General features: G+C 48.5%; 1 protein-coding gene across 1 annotated transcript; it reads left to right on the top strand.

Moving 5' to 3' along the window:
* Nucleotides 1–15,184: 15,184 nt before the first annotated feature.
* Nucleotides 15,185–20,088, top strand: LOC101769951 (protein Brevis radix-like 1). Its single transcript, XM_004956895.3, has 5 exons — nucleotides 15,185–15,683; nucleotides 15,990–16,420; nucleotides 18,801–18,933; nucleotides 19,034–19,464; nucleotides 19,664–20,088. Exons 1-5 carry the CDS (start codon nucleotides 15,525–15,527, stop codon nucleotides 19,740–19,742), a joined length of 1,233 nt encoding a protein of 410 aa, XP_004956952.1. The 5' UTR covers nucleotides 15,185–15,524; the 3' UTR covers nucleotides 19,743–20,088.
* The last annotated feature ends 224 nt before the right edge of the window (nucleotides 20,089–20,312 follow it).

Here is a 20,312-nt window from a genome sequence, read left to right on the forward strand (position 1 = left end):
TACAAGAAAAATATAAACAAAAGCACAGCCGCTCCACTGGAGGATATCTGGTTTCAGCGTCCAGAAGTCTTCTACTGACGTAAGAGACTACTCTTTCTTTCTTCTCGAACTCCTGGACCAACGCCGATCCGATAGCCCGTTCGTCGGCCGATAGGTACAGTCTGAATGGCTTATTAGCCTGTGGAGGAACCAATACCAGAGGTAAGATCAAGTAATGTTTGATGTTGTCTAATGTTTTCTGCTGTTTTACATCCCAGACAAATTCTTGATAAAGCTTCAATTTCAACAAAGGGGTGAAAGCTTGAATACGCCCAGACAAGTTAGATATGAACCGCCGGATGAAGTTGACCTTACCGATTAAGGACTGTAGCTCGATCTTGTCTTGTGGGGCCACAACCTTGTTGATGGCGGCTATATCTTCTGATTGATCTCGATGCCGTGCTCGTGGACCATGAAACCTACAAACTGCCCAGCCAAAATGCCAAAGGCACATTTGTTAGAATTCATTTTCAACCCGTGCTTCCTTGTGCATTCCAACACTTTTCACAAATTGGCCAGATGCTCTTGATGCCCCTTTGATTTGACCATGACATCATCAATGTAGATCTCCACTAGGACACCAATAAGCTTATGGAATATATAGTTCATGGTCCGTTGATATGTACCTCCAGCATTTTTCAAACCGAAAGTCATCACCACCCACTCGAATAAACCGAGATGGCCTGGACATCTGAAGGACATTTTTGAAATATCTTCTTCGACCATTAATATTTGACTATACCCCGCATTACCATCCATAAAGCTAATGACTTTGTGTCCCACGGTCGCGTCTATTAAAACATCAGCCGTCGGCATCGGATATCCATCCATCGGCGTAGCTTGATTAAGATTCCTGAAGTCAATGCACACGCGTAGCTTTCCATTTTTCTTATATACGGGCACAATATTGGAAATCCACTCGGCATAGCGACACTGTCGAATAATCTCTGCTTCAATCAATCTTGTAATCTCGGCCTTTTTATCGGGTAGAATTTTAGGGTTACACCGTCGTGCAGGCTGCTGATATGGCTGATACCCTGGTTTTATAGGCAACCGGTGTTCGATAATGGGTCGGTCTAGACCAAACATCTCATGATACTCCCAAGCAAAACAATCTTTAAATTCCCTTAACAAACTTGTTAACTCACGCTTATACTCGGGGTCTAACTTAGCACTAATATACGTCGGCCTCGGTTTGGTGTCGTCCCCGAGGTCCACCATCTCCAGCGAATCAGTCGACGTAAACCTATGCCCAAGCTTCCCATCTTCTCGGAAGAACTGATCCATTTAATTTGATTCTTCAGAGCCGACTGCTCGGATCGGCTGTAGACCGAAATTGGACACCTTCAGGAAATCAGTGTCCCAAGTTCTGCCAGATATGCAGCGGACGTGTTCGCAGCTCTACTGTTGCGCATCGGCCGCAGCAACACTGTGGGCGGAATCAGTGGTGACTACTTCAATGGTGTCGCCAACCCACTGGACGAGGCATTGGTGCATTGTAGACGGGATGCAACAGTTCGCATGGATCCAATCCCGCCCGAGCAACATATTGTAGGACCCTTTGCCATTAATAACAAAGAAAGTGGTGGGTAGGGTCTTACTTCCGCTGGTGAGGTCGACGCAGAGTGCCTCCCGGGCCGGAGATATGTTGCCTTAGAAATTCTTGAGCATCATGTCTGTCTTGGTTAAATCTTCTTCTCCTTTGCCTAGCTTGTGGACATGGCATACGGCATGATGTTCACAGCAGCGCCTCCATCCACTAGCATCTTAGCGACTGGTCATCCGTTGATGTGTCCTTTAAGAAATAGGGCCTTGAGATGCTGGCATTTTTAATCTTTGGGTTTCTCAAAAGTGGCGGTCATTGGCTCCAGAGCCAACTGTGCCATCTGTTCCTCTATCTCCGCCGCGTTGACTTGGTCGGAGGGAGCCATGAACTCCATCGGCAAGATGAACACCATGCTGACGTCAGCTGCCGAATCATGATCGTTGTCTCCTTCGTCTGTTTTTCTTCTGGGATGCCAAACTTGAGACCTATCCCATTTCTTATCCACTGCATGCCTTTGTTCTTCTTCTTCCTGCTCCCATTGGTGTAAACGCTGGACTCTCCGTTTCTGGGACTTAGTCAAGTCGTCTGGTCACCATCTGAGGTCTACTGGTTTGCTACGCAGTTTTGCACGCTCCCAGTTTGGCTCTCGCCCTGGGGGTTCTCATATGAGACTCTTGCATCGGCCATTTCTTCCAGCCGATCATGTGCGCTGGTCCTGTCCCCCAGCCGATTACGCTGGTCAACTCTGCCCCCCAGCCGATCACGCACTGAAACGCGCCAATCTTCTTATTCGTGCATGTTTCTGCTGATCGGCTCTGGTCCTCGATCCCTGGAGCGTGATCTCTTGCATGGGCAGCTGGTACGATACTAACCGTTGCACTCAGGGCAGTTATCGGCCAACGGTAATCTGAGGTTATTCTCCCAGCAGTGAATAAAGAACGGGCATCTCCAGTGATCCTCATGTCGGCGCATCATCTCCACGCGACGTCTTGAGTCCTCCTGCTCTGCTGGTACTTGCTGAGTAAGTCCTGGGAGGTGACCGGTCATTGCGGTCTTTCTGGTCCTTCACCTTCGGCTTCCATCCGTTCTTTCCCTTTGACATCTTTGGCCGAGGCCTAATTTCTAGGGTCCACAGCGCCGCTCCATCTGGCCGATTCTGATGTCAGCACCTTGGTTTGGAGCGCGTTTTTTCTCATGTCGACCATGTTAGCCGGGAAGGGGTGTTGATCGATCTTCATCGGCTTTGCTGGCTTCACCGGGACTTCGAACTTGAGTCTTCCTTGCTCAATGGCTGACTGTATTTGTTGATGGAAGATTTTGCACTCGTTGGTGTCATGAGATGTGGCATTGTGCCACTTGCAATATTTCATCTTTTTGAGTTGCTCGGCCGATAGAATCGTATGGTAAGGTGAGTGTTTGATTTGTCCTTCCTGAAGTAGCAAGTCAAAGATTTTGTCAGCCTTGGACGTGTTGAAGTCAAATGTCTCCGGTTCCTTTTTGCCGAACGGGCACGATATTGGCTTTTTCCCTTTTACCCACTCCGCTAGGACGATTTCTGCCTCTTCTTCCGATTCGGACCCTTCCACATACGCCACCTTTTTCTGAAAGTTCCTTCGTTGGTCAAAGGGGCGTATTTCCTAGCCGGACAGCCGGTGAATGATTTGGCTCAAGCTTTTGAACTCCTGGGAGGCGTACTTCTCTTTGGTGAGGCAGGAGTTCTTAGAAAGTGATATCGGCCAGTTGGGCGTCAGTCAAGACTAGGGTGTAGCACTTGTTCCTAACTTCCCTGAACCTCTGTATGTAGCTGGCCACTGACTCATTGCTTCTTTGCTTGAGGCTGGTTAGGTCTGAAAGTTTCATCTCGTGGACCCCCGCATAGAAGTACTTATGAAATTGCTTTTCCAAATCAGCCTAGGTAACAATGGAGTTGGGCGGGAGTGTAGTGAACCACTAGAAGGCTGATCCAGACAGGGACGACAAGAACAGGTGCACCCTCAGAGCATCTTGTGTAGCAGCCTCTTTGCACTGGATGATGAATCTGTTGACGTGCTCCACTGTTGACGTGTCATCCAGGCCTGAGAACTTGGTGAAGTCGGGGAGTTTGTACCGATGAGGGAACGGCAACAGGTCGTAAGTAGGTGGGTACGGCGTCTTGTACGTGTAAGTCTGTACTTTTGGTTTTAACCCAAACTGATCCTGAATTACCTCCACTATTCTCGCGGTCCAGTCCACCTGCTGCTGCTGCTGATGCACGACCAACTGAGGAGTCAGCACATGCTGTTGGACTTGCAGTACCACGATCGGGTGATGGACTGGAGTGTGCTGGAGATCTTGTGGCTGGGCTATCGGCTGAGTACCTGATGGCTGCTGACGTAGTGCATCTGCCACCTCATCGTTTCATATTATCGGCGCTGCAGTTCTAAGTGATTCTGGAGCGCCTGCCCCCCCTCCCCCGCCGATTTCTAGAGTAGTATGCTGGTATTGTGGGGCTGTCGGCCGAAGGGCCAATTGGAATAATGTCTGGACTGGAGATTTTCCATAACTAGTTGACGGATCCAGACCGGCTGGTGTCGCCGTCGCTCCCCACGACGCCGAGCTTGAAAACGGCGATTGTACCGGAAGAATTGTTGCAGCATGAAACGGGGTCTGTGGTTGATAGAGCATTTCACTGCTATATCCCAGGGGCATTGAAGTATTGTACCCTCCACTGTGCATCTGCATCGGCTGAGGAGCCGAGTGAGACGTATTTGGCACCATTGAGAAGCTCCTGATTGGTGCCATGATAGGAGGAGCATATGTTGGTCCCTGATACCCCTGAGCTACGCCGTTGACCATGGAACTGACGATGGCATTGTACATAGTGTTGGTCATTACCTTGGACTGGTCAATCATAGCCTGATAAACAGACTGCTGGATCATCTCAGACATCTTTCATAAGTCCTTGGCGACGATGATATGGTGGGGAGTTGGAAGAAGAGCTTTCTTGACGGTCTCCCCACTTCTGGTACGACTAAAGGATTGCAGGCATGTCTTCTTGTAGTCTTCTAAAGCCCTTGCCACTTCCTCTCTCTGGTCGTCCCTGAGGTCTGCTTCAGTGATTTTGATGACGTTATCCTCAGAGATTTCAGCAGCCTTTGACATCTTGGATCTTGCTTCGGTCCCACCAAGCGTGCCAAAAGTGTGTTGGCGCTAAAAATCGGCCGATGACCCTCAGCGTCAGACACATGACCCGGGAGAATCTGCGTAACTCCTGTTCGGGTTATTGCCCTAGTGCGGTTCGTGTGGCGTGCCAGTCAATCTGACCTATTGATTGACAAGGAAAGAAAAATATTAAATTCCAGGGGTTTCAATCAGCTAAAGTTTCAATCTGTCTTGAAAAGTGTATCAGCAGATCGGCTGATTTACTGTAGAGATGACCGGCTATAGAACAACCGATGATCACATAGCGATTGTAAAGAAACTACTAGAGCAATTTAAACAACGCTACAGATGCAACACTTGAAACAGATCTAATCGACTATATGACGATAAATAAGAATAACAGTAATGAAGCCGATAGTTCAAATCTCAAGCTGGATAACTGGTGATAAAACTAGAGCAATAGATAAAACCTATAATTCTAGTTAATATCGATAACTGGTGAATAAATCTAAATGAAACAATAGCAATGTGACCGAAGTTAAAGCTTAGATATTACTCGATAAACGGAACTTACAAATCGGCCGGAGATCGTGTCGATGCAGCCCTACCAACCCGTGAAAAGAAAAGGTTTTTTTGCGAAGTCGCCGACTTGAAGGTAAAGTGCGAGGAATAAGTAGATTTGTTGTGTTGATTGATGTTGTTGTTTACAAACCTCATGAGGTAGCTATTTATACCCTGCCACAACTAACTTCCTAACCGACTAAGATCTATCTCTAATTTTAAACAATAATAAATATTTACAAATACAACTCGTATCCAAGTTGGTTAATATTTTCCCATGGGCCAATCTCCTTCTTTAGCAAATCTTCATCCTGGCCCACCTTAGGCCCAAAATGGCCAAGCTGTTTTGGCTCCCAATCGGCCAACCTCCATCGACTCCTTCCGCCAGTCGGCCGAAGCACTGTAGCTTTAATCAGCCGATTCCCAACTGTAGCTTCTAGTCCGCCGCATCGGCTCTCTTTCTTCCCCTTTGACGCCGATCCCAAACACGTGTCAAAATCCGACGTCAACAACGCTAAACGGTGGTACTATTAGCTGGAAGAGTTCCAAGCAGGAGACGGTGGCTGATTCTACGACAGCAGCCGAGTACATCGCGGCTTCAGAAGCCGCGAAGGAGGGTGTTTGGATAAGGAATTTCCTTATTGAGCTTGTTGTGTTCCCGAATGCATCTAGCCCATTAAATCTCTACTGTGATAACAATGGGGCTATTGTGCAAGCAAAGGAGCCAAGGAATCACCAGAAGAACAAACACGTAATGAGGCGATTTCATCTTATTCGAGACTTCATTAATCGAGGTGAGATCAAGATATGCAAAATACATATGGATTTGAATATTTTTGATCCATTGACAAAGCCTCTCCCGCAGTCTAAGCATGATGCGCACATAAGAGCTATGGGTATTAGATATCTTCTAGATTGACTCTAGTGCAAGTGGGAGACTGTTGGAGATATGCCCTAGAGGCAATCATAGAGATGATGATATTCCTATGTATGCATGTTTTATATTGTGTTCCTTGAATATCTATTAAAGGCTACTTGAATTGATTTGCAATTATGTGAATTGTGTGTGAAACTCTTTACTTGTATGATTATTCTAAAAGTTGTCCCTAGTCAGAGTTCATGTGAGGACACAAATGAATATTAGACTAGCACATGTATTAGTTGATGACTATGTTTCACAAGTCATAGACATGGAGATGTCAAACTAATAATGTGGGCACATGTAGAGACATGTGCTAGAACTGACCCAACACGAGTTACGTAGTTATCTCTTTACACAACGTGTACGTTTTGTCCTTAGACCTGAGACTATCTGTCATTGTCAAGATTAGCGGATCAAGACTAAGACTAGTAAATTTCTTTTATGCGCGTAAGGCTTCGGATGGTGGTGTGGGAGACACGGGGTTTAGACTGGTCCGGGCAAGGAAAATCCCTACATCCAGTATGAGGAGCTGCTCGTGTTGCCCACGCGGGGTCTGTAGTAGGGGTTACAGGAGGGCGAGAGAGGGGCTGGTCCCAAGTCTCTTGGGTGTGCACTGATACTCTAAAGGAGAGTGTGTGGGTTCTATTCGCTCGAGAGAGTCCCCTGTCTCAGGGCCCCTGGTTCCCCTTTTATAGCACAAGGAGGACACCAGGGTTACAGGTGAGACCGGGTGTGTGGAGAAGTAAAAGATATAAGCTAAGCTAAGTAAAATACAAGGGGAAGGATCAAGTCCCAGGGCCGCCGCCTCCTGCTCCGGCCCTCAGATCCTGCCAGCACGTCCACCGGGGGAGGACGGCTGCCCTCGGATCCTGTCGACGATCTCCCCGGTGACCATTGCCGCCGAACATGATGATGGTGTTCGGTCGTGGTGACTGTGCATGTCGGGGGGAGACGGCTGATCCTGTTATCTTGTCGATGGCCCGTGGGACACGGACGTCGTGTCTCTGTCGCCGAACACGCGGGGCGTGAGAACGGGCGGGGCTTCTTCCTGTGCCGGGCGGCGCAGGTCATGAGTGCTCTGTAGCGAATCAGGCAGAGCCGCGGCCACTATTGCCTGTGCTGTGCAGTCATGCTTGGGTACTTGTGGCGGGTCACGTCGGGGGCGCAGGCACCTTTCTGCGTGCTAGAGCCGCGGCGCATTTATGGTGAGATTGGTAGGGGGTCCACGAGATCCGCACTCCTATTTTCCAGTCTGCGCCCGGGGCGGATATTTGTCTTGTGGACCCGAATGAGTCCGACCCCCTACGCCTTGGGTCGGGCGAGGCGGAGTCTGGCCATCAAGGGGTCGGGAGCGTCCGACCCCAGGGCACTGGGTCAGGCGAGGCGGAGCGGGGCGATCCCCTCTCATGTTGGGCCGACGACAGTCTTTGTTAGACCTGAGACTATCTGTCATTGTCAAGATTAGCGGATCAAGACTAAGACTAGTAAATTTCTTTTATGCGCGTAAGGCTTCGGATGGTGGTGTGGGAGACACGGGGTTTAGACTGGTCCGGGCAAGGAAAATCCCTACATCCAGTATGAGGAGCTGCTCGTGTTGCCCACGCGGGGTCTGTAGTAGGGGTTACAGGAGGGCGAGAGAGGGGCTGGTCCCAAGTCTCTTGGGTGTGCACTGATACTCTAAAGGAGAGTGTGTGGGTTCTATTCGCTCGAGAGAGTCCCCTGTCTCAGGGCCCCTGGTTCCCCTTTTATAGCACAAGGAGGACACCAGGGTTACAGGTGAGACTGGGTGTGTGGAGAAGTAAAAGATATAAGCTAAGCTAAGTAAAATACAAGGGGAAGGATCAAGTCCCAGGGCCGCCGCCTCCTGCTCCGGCCCTCAGATCCTGCCAGCACGTCCACCGGGGGAGGACGGCTGCCCTCGGATCCTGTCGACGATCTCCCCGGTGACCATTGCCGCCGAACATAATGATGGTGTTCGGTCGTGGTGACTGTGCATGTCGGGGGGAGACGGCTGATCCTGTTATCTTGTCGATGGCCCGTGGGACACGGACGTCGTGTCTCTGTCGCCGAACACGCGGGGCGTGAGAACGGGCGGGGCTTCTTCCTGTGCCGGGCGGCGCAGGTCATGAGTGCTCTGTAGCGAATCAGGCAGAGCCGCGGCCACTATTGCCTGTGCTGTGCAGTCATGCTTGGGTACTTGTGGCGGGTCACGTCGGGGGCGCAGGCACCTTTCTGCGTGCTAGAGCCGCGGCGCATTTATGGTGAGATTGGTAGGGGGTCCACGAGATCCGCACTCCTATTTTCCAGTCTGCGCCCGGGGCGGATATTTGTCTTGTGGACCCGAATGAGTCCGACCCCCTACGCCTTGGGTCGGGCGAGGCGGAGTCTGGCCATCAAGGGGTCGGGAGCGTCCGACCCCAGGGCACTGGGTCAGGCGAGGCGGAGCGGGGCGATCCCCTCTCATGTTGGGCCGACGACAGTCTTTGTTACCGTAGGTGGGCCTGAGCCTTCATGATTTGTTGCTTTAATGGGCATTAGGAAGTTGTTAATATTTCTCCCCAACACTATCGCATGTACTCAAGATGTGGATCGACTTACTTAGGGGCTATCAAACGCTACAACGTAATTGGGTAGTCATAAAGGTAGCTTTCAGGTTTATCAAGAAGCATGTTGTGAGGCATGGTCAGTCAAGATGGAATTTTCCCCTCTCTATTTGAGAGAGATATCTCTAGGCCCCTCGAGTGATCGGATCCGAAAATGCATAGCCATGCTACATGAGGTTAAGAGTTAACCTAGAAAGGGATTCCGAATCACAACATCGAGAAAGAGTGGTCGGCTTGGAGCTAGACCAAATATCATGAGGCAAAGGGAATAGCATGTACGTGATGTGTGATGGTTCGTCTGATATGATCTTCGTGTGCGTATAGAAGTTAGTATGTCTTGCTAGAGGCCACTACTAACTATTGGCCGAGTAGGAGTACTCGAGCCATGCCTATACGTATATGAACCTATAGGGTCACACACTAAAAGGGCTGGAAGCCCAATTCGGATGTGATCTGAATTGGATCAGGTTTAGGAGTACTAATGGGTCTCGGACCCAGAGGCCCGTTAGGAACCCCTATATAGTGAGGGGTGGGGGTGCCCTAGGGTTTCATCCCTTTTGCACCAGCAGCAGTCGCGCCTCCCACGCCCTCACCTTATTGCAACTCACGGACCTAGCAGTCCGGCTTGCGATGCTTCCTCCTGCACGTGTGGATACCTTGGAGGTGTTGCATCTGCAGCACTTGGATGAGCTGCCGCACGAGAGCTCCGACGACGAGCATGATGAGCCGACGATGAGCCTAATGAGCCGCGGCACGAGGAGGGAGTCTGCTGCACGTGGTCGAGCTGCTGAGGAGCTGCTCGACGTCGACGTGTTCGACTACACTACGTCGATGTGTGATCGACTTTGCTGCCCCGACGCGTATCGACAACTTCCGCACTTGTGCGTTGAGTGGTAATCCCGTGATCTATAACAACAGTTATTCCTAGTTTACGCGTTAGAAAATTTTGTTTTGCGCTTCAGTAGCCTACCTCGTATCCCTACAAAAACCATTAAATGTTGTGACAAGATTACCATTTAGCCCCTCTCCCCACTAGCCTGCTACCCCTGTTCCCCTCCTCGTCCTTCTTCCCTTTCATCCCAATCCTTCCAACCTGACCAGCATCCTCCTCCGTCGCCACGCTCGTCGAGGAGCCATGCTTGCGCCGCTTGCCGGGAGGGAGGCGGAGCCCCACACCGGCGCGAGAGAGGCGGAGCCCCATGCCCGCCATGGCCACCCTCTGGCGCGAGGGAGGCGGAGCCCCACGCCAACGCCGGCGCGTCGTCGCCGCTCGCCGGGAGGGAGGCGGAGCAGGCAGTTGGTGGCGTCGCCGGCGAGGGCGTCCACGAGGCCTGGCGCACCCCTGGTCCTCGACGAGCACGGCGACCGGAGCAGCAGCGCCTTGGGGCTGGGTGTGAAGATCTACAACGTCTTCTTCAAGCTTTGGCTCCGCCCCCGCCGCGGCGCCCCCAGCGGAGCGCGCGCAGTTGGTGTTGCGCGTGCTGCCTATGGCCACCGCTGGTGCTGGTGGGTCTGGTGTTCCTGGGAGCTAGCTGCGACGTGGATGAGGTGGACATCAAGGAGTGGAGGGGACCGGACCGGTTGCACGACCCTAGGTGGCGACGGTGGGCGGCAGGAGCTGGGCGAAAGTGCAGCGGGAGGGACGCCGGCGGCGGGCAGAATGGCAGCAAGGGGCTGGGCAAGAGGGAGGGTGGGAGAGAGAGGGGGCAATAAATGAGGGGCAGTGGGAGTTCAAAGTTGGTTTTAGGAGATTTTAGGAGGGATGGGGGAGCCTCCTAAAAGTTTTAGTCACCTTTTAGTTAGGTTGTTTGACTCTTTAGTGAGGTTTTAGTCGTATTTTAAACCAAGAGAGCTACTCCGCGACAATGGATGTTTTGAGCGCGCGAGTTCCTCCACTGATCTGAACTTGCTGTTGCAGCAGGAAAACGGCGGAGTTGCCTTTTTGTTCGACGGAGGAAAAGTCATTAGATGTTTACATCTGAGAAAAGGAGTCGTTAGATGTCGTATTAGAAAGGCACAGCGTGTCGGCAGTGGGCCTCGTGCAGCGCCTGTCGATCCCGGGGGGCACTGGCATGATCGGGCGATGTGAACATTTTGTAATGGGCAACACTGACACAACTGTCCGGAATAAATCCCCTGTTGGTGGTGGGCGGCTGACCGAGTGAGATCGCAGCAGACTGAAACAGGCCCTCACTCACGTTCCATTCATGTGCTGCACATCCACGCCCTTGATCTTTTGAGGGGACAGACCAAGAGACTGCGTTGGAGTTGCCCACATCCATCGTTGTTCATTAGGATCTCCTAAAATTCACGGTATCGAGAATATTCGGTTGTTAATTAGAAAGACTAAATATGAGCTAATTATAAAACTAATTACACAGATGGATAATTCACGAGACGAATCTATTAAACTTAATTAATCCATCATTAGCACATATTTACTGTAGCACCATATTGTCAAATCATAGACTAATTAGGCTTAATAATTCGTCTCACTAATTAGTCTTCATCCGTGCAATTGGTTTTATAATTAGTCTATATTTAATACTCCTAATTAGTATCTAAATATTTGATGTGACAAAAATTTTAGGAGATCCTAAAGAACCAAACACCCCCTTAGACTCGTTTTGAAGCCTCTAAGCGAAAGCCATCTAAGATCTAAGACGGATACTCTAGAAAAATAGAAAAATTCTAAAAATTCTCACAAAAAAGCAAAATATTTGGCCATCAATCGGTAGACTTAAATCATCATAGCCATTAGATCTATTATGTTTTTATAAAAAATTACCCACCTATGCCATTATGAAAATAGCCTAAAGTAACCCCCTAAGTCTATATCTAAATTACCCACCTCTACCATTATATAAAATAAACTAAAGTAACCCCTGATCTTCATCAAAATTATCCATTATATAAATAATTTAAAATAAACCCCTAAATTTGCAACTAAATTGCCCACAACTAATAATAAATTAGAGTAACCCCTTTGCATCTCATACGTCATTATTAAAAAGTAAAATGAGCTAATCTTAAATTTTAATCCAAATCACATTAATTAAAAATATATAGCAATATATGATTCTAAATTATCTATATCTTATACTACTGATATATTATATAATAATATATGATATAATAATTAAGGTTTATATACGTGATGGGTGTCACCATTTATAAAGATATAGAGGAAGTGCTAAGAGTATGGAATTCTATGTTAAAATTATAGCTCAAATTTAGGGTCCATTAAACGCATTCAAGCGCATAACTGTGATGCAAAGTGAAAAGTTCAAGATGATAAATGTGAATGCAAATATTATAGAGTAATTACTAACTAAAATCTATCACAATCGAATGAGAATAATAAGTATATATCTATATAAGTATCGTGTTCGAATATTTAATAAATGAGAGTTAGCTCAAGGTAATATTTTTGCAGTAGTGTGGCCTCATTTTTGTTTCCACTGGAGACTCCCAATTAGTTCTCATGAGACATGCTAGAAAAAAAATTCAAATCCTAGAAATTCTCACAAAAATTGAAAACATCATACATCAATCCTCTAAGCTCTAATAATCATAGTCATTGGTCTATTATATTTTCAAAAAGTTAACCACCACTATCGTTATGAAAATATTCTAAAATAAACCCTAAACCTATATCTAAATTACCAAGCTCTACCATAATAAAAAAAATCTAAAGTAACCCATAATCTTCGTCTAATTTGCTCATGCATATTATTATAAAAGCATAAATTAAAATGTCATTCTAAATTTGTATCTAAGTTACCAACGTATATCATTATTAAAAGTAACCTGAAGTAAACACCTAAATCTTAATCTAATTATCTTCGTATGAATGTTCAAAAGTAAACTAATATATGACTCTAATTAAATTACCTATTTATATCACTGATGATATAGATACAATAAGTTAAGGTATATACGCATGATGGATGTCGTCATGTAGACCGTTTATACATAAGGAAGTGATAAAAAAATATTGATTTTTATGCAAAAAAAAAGTATGGAGGTGCGATACAAAATGAAAAAAAGTGTGAATATGGATGAAAAAGTGTATGGAGTAATTACTAATTAAAAATTAATCATAACTAGACAAAAATAAGTACACATCTATATGAGTATTATATTGAAGTATTGAAAAAATAAGAGAGTAGTAGGAAAATAATTTTGATTATTAGTTAGAATTCTAAGTAATTTTCAAATACAATAATTTTTAAAAATATTAGCCCGTGCAGAAGCACGGATTGATGGACTAGTCTCCCGAGTTTAAAATCCTTGCAGCTTTCGCCATATTTGTTTCATTGCCCTGTTTTTCCTTAGTTTGAGGTGGACAGATGATACGCGCGTGCTTAGCTTATACCGCAAAAGTCACCCTCCCAAACTGCTGAGGTCGTCCCTTCCAATCCAACCAAACGACCCTCTTGTGTTGAGTCTTAACTTGAGTGCCAAGGGGTGGGAAAAAAGCAGTACAAACACGGGTCCATGATGCCCCATATCGCTTTGCCCCACTCACATCTGATTGATTCCCTTATCCCTGGCTCACATCTCCATATCTTTGATCTGCCCATACTACTGGTTCAAAGGTCACGCACCAGAAGAGATCAAGAGACTGGGAACTCTGAAGGACACGGTGTACGCCGCCGAACAGACAGACCATTTGATCACTCGATCTTACGATGAGGCCTACGCGTACTCATTTGTGCCATGCTGCCACACCCCTCTGCCCATGTCCGGTCCAGTCCATGGTCGTCACTGTACAGCCCAGAACAAGGAAGAACAGTAAAAGGCGACAGCGCGCCGCGCAAAGGGATGGGCCGGAACCTCTCTTCCCCCAGCGGCCGCTTCACCAGCGCGGCCTGCTGAAGTGCTGATCCACCACCACCTTCTTCTCCGAACCTCCCTCCCCCTCGGCAACGGCAAGTCATCAATCAATCTCCTAATCATGATGCACGCCGAGATGCAGACAAAGTGTCCTTAACTAAAGACGAAAAGGATTAGCGGAGCGGTTGCTGAATTAGCAGCCCCACGACGGGGGAAGAGGGGGCATTAGTTGGTTGGGAGACAACACGAGCCCCACCACCCCGCGCCGGCTCCGGTTCCGGCTCGGCTCGATCGAGGATGCCACAACACCACTGGCCACCCGCGCGCCCACCGCGCCGGCCTCTCGCTCGCGCATGTGCCGTCGACCACCCCACTCAGAGCATCTCCAACGATCTAGCTCTAAACTAATAGAACTAATATTTTTATTCATTGAATAGTGCAAAAGACAAGAGACTAGCTAGGAGTGAAGATATAAGCTTGCTCATTTCCCAATGCACCTTCCCTCACTATACAATATTTAAAACTAGCTGTTGCATACTCTCTCCTTTTTAAATTCATCAGGTTAGAATTAGTGCTAGCTCGTACCATTGGAAACGCTCTCATGCACGGGCGGGTGGTGTATGGTTCCCACTCCACGCCGTGTTTTTCCCGACGAGAAAGAAACGGCAGCAGGGCTAGGCCTGGCCCCGGGACCGCAGATGGTGCGCGCGCCGGCTGGCTTGGCTGCGCTACGCGGATCATTGGTTTCGATTTCGGCTTCCTTCTCGAGTGGTGCAGCCGGCGCGTGCTGGTCTGCTCTACTGTACATGGGTGGCGTAGCGATGCGCCGATGTCGTGGACCATGAATTCATGATGGATCGACGAGTGCGCGGAGTGGGCACTGGGCAGTGGGCTGGCGAATAGCGACGTCGTCACTCGTCCGGTTCGATGCGGCGGCAAGCGGTGGCGGCGCGTTCCGCGGCCACGGTGGTCGAGTACAGTCGGTGGGCGCGCCATGCGGGGGAACATGACAAAAAAGGCCAGGGACAGCGCCGCCGCCTCGCCCTGGAGTCCCTAGGGACTCCAGGTGTCCGGTCCGACGAGACCCGATCGACGGCAGGGTCTTGTCCTCGGACCTCGGACGACATGACTTCTTGCAACAAGGTGACAGTTCAACAGTTTGACACAAGTTTTTCAACGTACTAGACAAATTTTTTTGTCAAATGAACAGTACTGCCTCAGCACAGCGCTCAAATGGTTCGTGGCAGCGAGTCCTTGAATCTTGCTTGACTTGACGGTTGACGCCGGTCACTCGAACAGCCCAATCAGGCCGGATTTGAACTTTCCCCTTCACTTTTTCTCGAGCAACCCCACCCACGGCGGTGGCAGCGGCAGGACCGCGGGAGCACCTGCACGCTGCACGAGTGAAAAAAGGGCCTTCCGCTCCGGCTGGCAGGCGGGCGCAGCCCACACGGGCTGCGGCGCGGGGCCCAGCGGCAGAGGGGGTGTCAGTGAACTTTGCATCGATCATTTAAGGCGCAGCAGGCCCTCCTCCAGCAGCCGCTGGCGCCGCCAATAAATAAACCCGCACTCGCCCCTCGCGCCTCCTGCCATTAACGCCAGATCCTAGCACGCCATTAATGCCGTTAGCCCGAGCTCGAGATCAGAGGCAGAGGTGAGGAGAGACAGGCGGCCTCGTCCTCGTGTGCGCAGTGCGCGCGAGGCCTGCCCACCGTGGTGACACGCGCCGACACCGTGTATAAAGCGCACCACCGCCCTCGGCCCGGGCTCAGTCTGCTGCTGTCACTGTCGCCGCGCGTCCGTGAGCTGACCGACCTCGGCGGCGCGTAGGCGTAGGCGCGCACCGGCACCGACGACGCGCCCGAGGGGAGCGATGCTCACGTGCATCGCCTGCTCCAAGCAGCAGTTCGCCGCCGGCGGACCGCCGCTCCACGAGCCGCCGGAGGACGAGGATGTCGTTGACGGCGGCGCCATCGGCGGCGGCGCGGCCACGCCCAGCACGCGCCATGCCATCAAGGCGCTCACCGCCCAGGTGGGTTCTCGGCCTTCTCGGCACAACTGTTTTGTTGTTGGGAGTGGACGTCTTCGAATCTCGATTTCGTTTTCTCGTTTTCTGGCGTTGGTCTGAAGTTAGCCCCCTTCAAATGTACGACTACCTTGTTGATGAACTTGGAACATGTATCGAATTGAGGCCTTCAGGTTCTTGGGATTTGCCACTCGTTGCAAATTTCTATCGAAGTTTGAAGCTTTCGGTATTTCGTGCCTCGTCTCGAGGCTGCAGAGTCAGATCGGATGGGATTCGGGCGTGTGAACTGACCGGAACTTCTCTTGGGCTCAGATCAAGGACATGGCGCTGAAGGCGTCGGGCGCGTACCGGCACTGCAAGCCCTGCTCTGGCTCCTCGGCGGCGGCCTCGCGTCGCCACCACCCGTACCACCACCGCGGCGGCAGCGGCTTCGGGGGCTCCGACGCCGGCTCGGCCTCCGACCGCTTCCACTACGCGTACCGCCGCGCCGGGAGCTCGGCGGCCTCGACTCCGCGATTGCGCGCCGGAGGCGCCGCCCTGTCAAGCGGGGACGCCACGCCGTCCATGAGCGTGCGCACGGATTTCCCCGCCGGCGACGAGGAGGAGGACGACGAGATGGCGTCAGAAGGCGGCGGCAAGGAAGACGACGCGAAGGAGTGGGTGGCGCAGGTGGAGCCTGGCGTGCTCATCACCTTCGTCTCACTGGCGCAAGGTGGCAACGATCTCAAACGCATTCGATTCAGGTGCGCTCCTTCGCCTACTTGGATTGAATCTTCATTTCTATTCCTAGCTTGCAAGTCGATTACTTGATCAAACTTGATTCAGATTTGGTGTCACTTACTTGTGAATAGAGCTATTGCTGTGGTAAATTTGGTAAAACATTCCCATATAGATGAGACGAACCGTCAGTTTTGCGAGCTTCTTCTGAATTAGCTGTTCACCTGTTCCTTAAAGGTGCGAACTGAGAAGTTGACCTGTAATGGATGGTGCGAATCAAAATTCAGACAGTAATAATTTCCTTCATTTGCTGGTTAGGCATGGTAGAATCACTACAGTTCCTTGAGAATTGCACAATACGTTTGCTAAATATTGGGTCTTCTTGGTTAGCCTCCAATCTGAAATTTTCTAGATGATCGCTCATGTTTTAGTTTCAATTAAAATGGTTGACTTCCACTACACCATTTAGTATCCTATTTCTTCTGTTTTTTCTAGTTTGGCGTGGCTCCAAAGCTTTCGATTAATCGAATTCCAATCGAACCTATAGACAAGGGGTGGAAATGTAAAACTTCTTGCCAGACAATATTATACCCTCCTTAGCCGAGTGGAATCCAGATTGGATTCGAGGATAGATGTAAAGCAAGCCATGCCCTTGGAATAGCAAGGAACAGGTTCGACTCCTTAAAATAATAAGGCACATATACTATACCCCTCACTCCTAGGGAACCTCATTAGTTTACCCCATAAGCACCCATGCAGCCATGCTAATCTGTGTGCGGCGTGTGGCTTCTTACACTGATTTTGCCGTTGCACATTTGCCACATAGTAAATCCTTTATCAGAATCTTACTATTTGGTAAGTATGCATGAGAGACAACCTGGTGCATTGTTAAAGACAATCACATTACTCATTGTCAACTCTATGACAGAGCTCCATTTAACTCCTCACGTGCTGCAAGCCAGGCCCAAGTCCATACATGTCGGCGAGCATGTTCTAGGGTCAGTAGATTTAGAAGTTGAAGCCCGCATTGAAGAGGTTAAAGGATCACATCAGCTGCCCCACCCCGTGGACAAGAGTTTTGAATTTACTACTGTTTCTAGTACACTGTGGGGGCAAGTCCAGCTTGTGCATTTGTGATGCTCTAGCCTGTTCATATTATGTACATTTGTTGTGCTGGAGTTTCTGCTTCCAGTCTAGGAAGAGTTAGTAACACTATCAAGCAATGGAGGCACAAGAGGCCCACAGCCAACATTTCTTCTGTATGGTTAATCAAGAAGCTAAATGGGAAGGGAGTGGTAGAACAGACAAGTGCTGCTACCCTCTCTTTCCGTTGGCCTTTTGTTACAGAGAGCTTGTTGGTTTGTTGTCTTATTGATATGTGGTTTGGGTCCCTCCACAGCAGATTACTAGGCGACTAGGCGAGCCATCCAACCTGGATGCTGTTTGGTAATGTTTTCCCTAATATGTGGACAGACATCCTATTCCAAGCAATGGTGCTACCATTGTTAGAAGATCTTGGAAAGAACTATTGCAAACTTAGTTTGGACACTATAAAAGAAAGTCTGCATGTAAGAATGTGCTCACTGTAAATTTGTAGTGTTCAGATTGAGTTTACAATGGTTGTTTTGTACGATTTTTTTACGACTGTAGTAGCACTTTTTTAACAAGATTCTTGGGAGGAGTTCCTCATGGCCAGCTATGCTCATTGGTCCCCACTAGGATTTTAGTGATATAATACCATTTTCAAAATTGAATACAAGCTGGATCTTAAGATGAGTGCAGGTGTCTTGTTTTTAGTATATTGGTTCTAGATCTGAGGGGAGGAGGGACATCAGATGTGGAAGTCTGTGGATCACTGGCTATGTTTCTTAACGTTGATTTGACAGCTAAGGTTGTCATGGGACACTCTACAAAAGCTACCTATTCCCAGTTGATTGCAGGGTTCTGTTGCAAATCTAAGGCACGGGAACCATGGTAATTAGCAGTTGCATTATCTCCTATAGCCCTATTGCACCTTTAGTGTGATAGATATACATTACTATGAGTTAATGCTTCACAGATTGTCCGCCAACTTATGGGGAGATTTTAGCCATCTAAGCTTCCATTCTAAATGATCTGGGAACTGTATTTAGCTCTCCATCAAGTCTTTATTTAACATTCATAGGAGAAGTTGATTCAAAGAACTGTAGTACTTTCTCTTGGTATGTCCATTTGAGTCAAATATAGATCTGCAACTTACAACTGTTTTTTGAGGTATGCATCAAGATCTTCGAGGTATGAAAACTGATGCATAGGAGAGCATCAGTTTGAGAAATGGATGAGTGTGCTTGCTTATCTGTTTCCGTAGAAGTTCTTTGGAGATGTATGTAACCGTATTTTTTTTCTTTTTGCATGTGTGTATGATAGCCGTGAGATGTTCAACAAATGGCAAGCACAAAGGTGGTGGGCTGAAAATTATGACAAAGTTATGGAGCTTTACAATGTCCAGAGGTTTAATCAAACTGTCCCTCTCCCCACAACTCCAAAATCTGAAGATGAGGTGAGGACGCTACTCAGTTTGTCCTTTCTATCTATCTCAATAACTACATATATGTTTCGTGTTATAGCTGATACATTGTTCCATGAGTTTCTTTCTATAGAGCTCCAAGGAAGACAGCCCGGTAACCCCGCCACTGGACAAGGAGCGCCTGCCCCACACCTTGCACAGACCAATGTCAAGTGGTGGAGCCATGGGATACTCTTCTTCGGATTCTCTTGAGCATCACTTGAACCGGTACTGTAATGGCCACCACCACCATCATGGACACCAATTCTGTGATTCAATGGGGTTGGCATCAACACCAAAGTTGTCAAGTATCAGTGGAGCCAAGACCGAAACCTCATCTATGGATGCATCAATGAGGACAAGCTCGTCTCCTGAAGAGGTTGACAGGTCTGGTGAGCTCTCGGTTTCCATCAGCAATGCAAGCGACCAGGAGAGGGAGTGGGTTGAGGAAGATGAGCCTGGTGTATATATCACCATCCGGGCTTTGCCTGGTGGCATCAGGGAACTTCGCCGCGTTCGGTTCAGGTTTGTGTTCTGTGCTGCTTCACTGCTCTCCCATTCTCCCTAAACCTGGAACCAGAGTAACTTCTAGTAAGCAACCTGTCAAGGATGTACTAACTATGCTGGGATCAGAAGGCAGACCTAAGCCTTCACTGAAATACAATTCTACTACTATTCTCTCTGCACCAGATACATGATCACTTACATGATCCTTTTGTTGCAGCCGGGAGAAGTTCAGCGAGATGCACGCCAGGCTCTGGTGGGAAGAGAACCGAGCGAGGATACACGAACAGTACCTCTGAGGAGCCCCATCACCATCAGAACAGCGCAGAAAACTGCTGCTTCAGTTGAGCGGACGATGGTCCATGCTTGTACATCTGGCACTAACACTTCTCCATGTATTTCGAGCTTCGTTTCATGTTTGTACTAACCTAGGGTCCCGTTTCTGGCAGTTTTTGCATTTTCGTTCAATTTTTATGGTTTGGTCTTAAGTTTGGGCAGGATGATTGAGAGACTCATTCAGGTCAAAAGGATGTTTTAGCCTAGTACAAAAAAAATAATGTAGGCCTTCACTTTCCGGCTACCAAAGGTGTCTTTCCATTATCATGTGTACTTCATTGATCTTCAATTATACATTTATAGTCCTAACATGCTGCTCCCCCGTTTCAAATTGTAGGTCGTTTTAACTTTTTTAGGCTCATATACATTATTATGCATATAGGTATAGTGTATTATAGAAAAGTCAAAACAACTTACAATTTGGAGCGGAGAGAGTACGTTCCATCTGGACTAGATAGAGATGGCGTTATTGTTGGCTTGCTTGTGCGCGCCATTTTGCTATTGCCATCGTCTTCCAGACAGCACAATCATGA

Source organism: Setaria italica, chromosome II (assembly GCF_000263155.2).
Source record: "Setaria italica strain Yugu1 chromosome II, Setaria_italica_v2.0, whole genome shotgun sequence".
NCBI lineage: Eukaryota > Viridiplantae > Streptophyta > Magnoliopsida > Poales > Poaceae > Setaria > Setaria italica.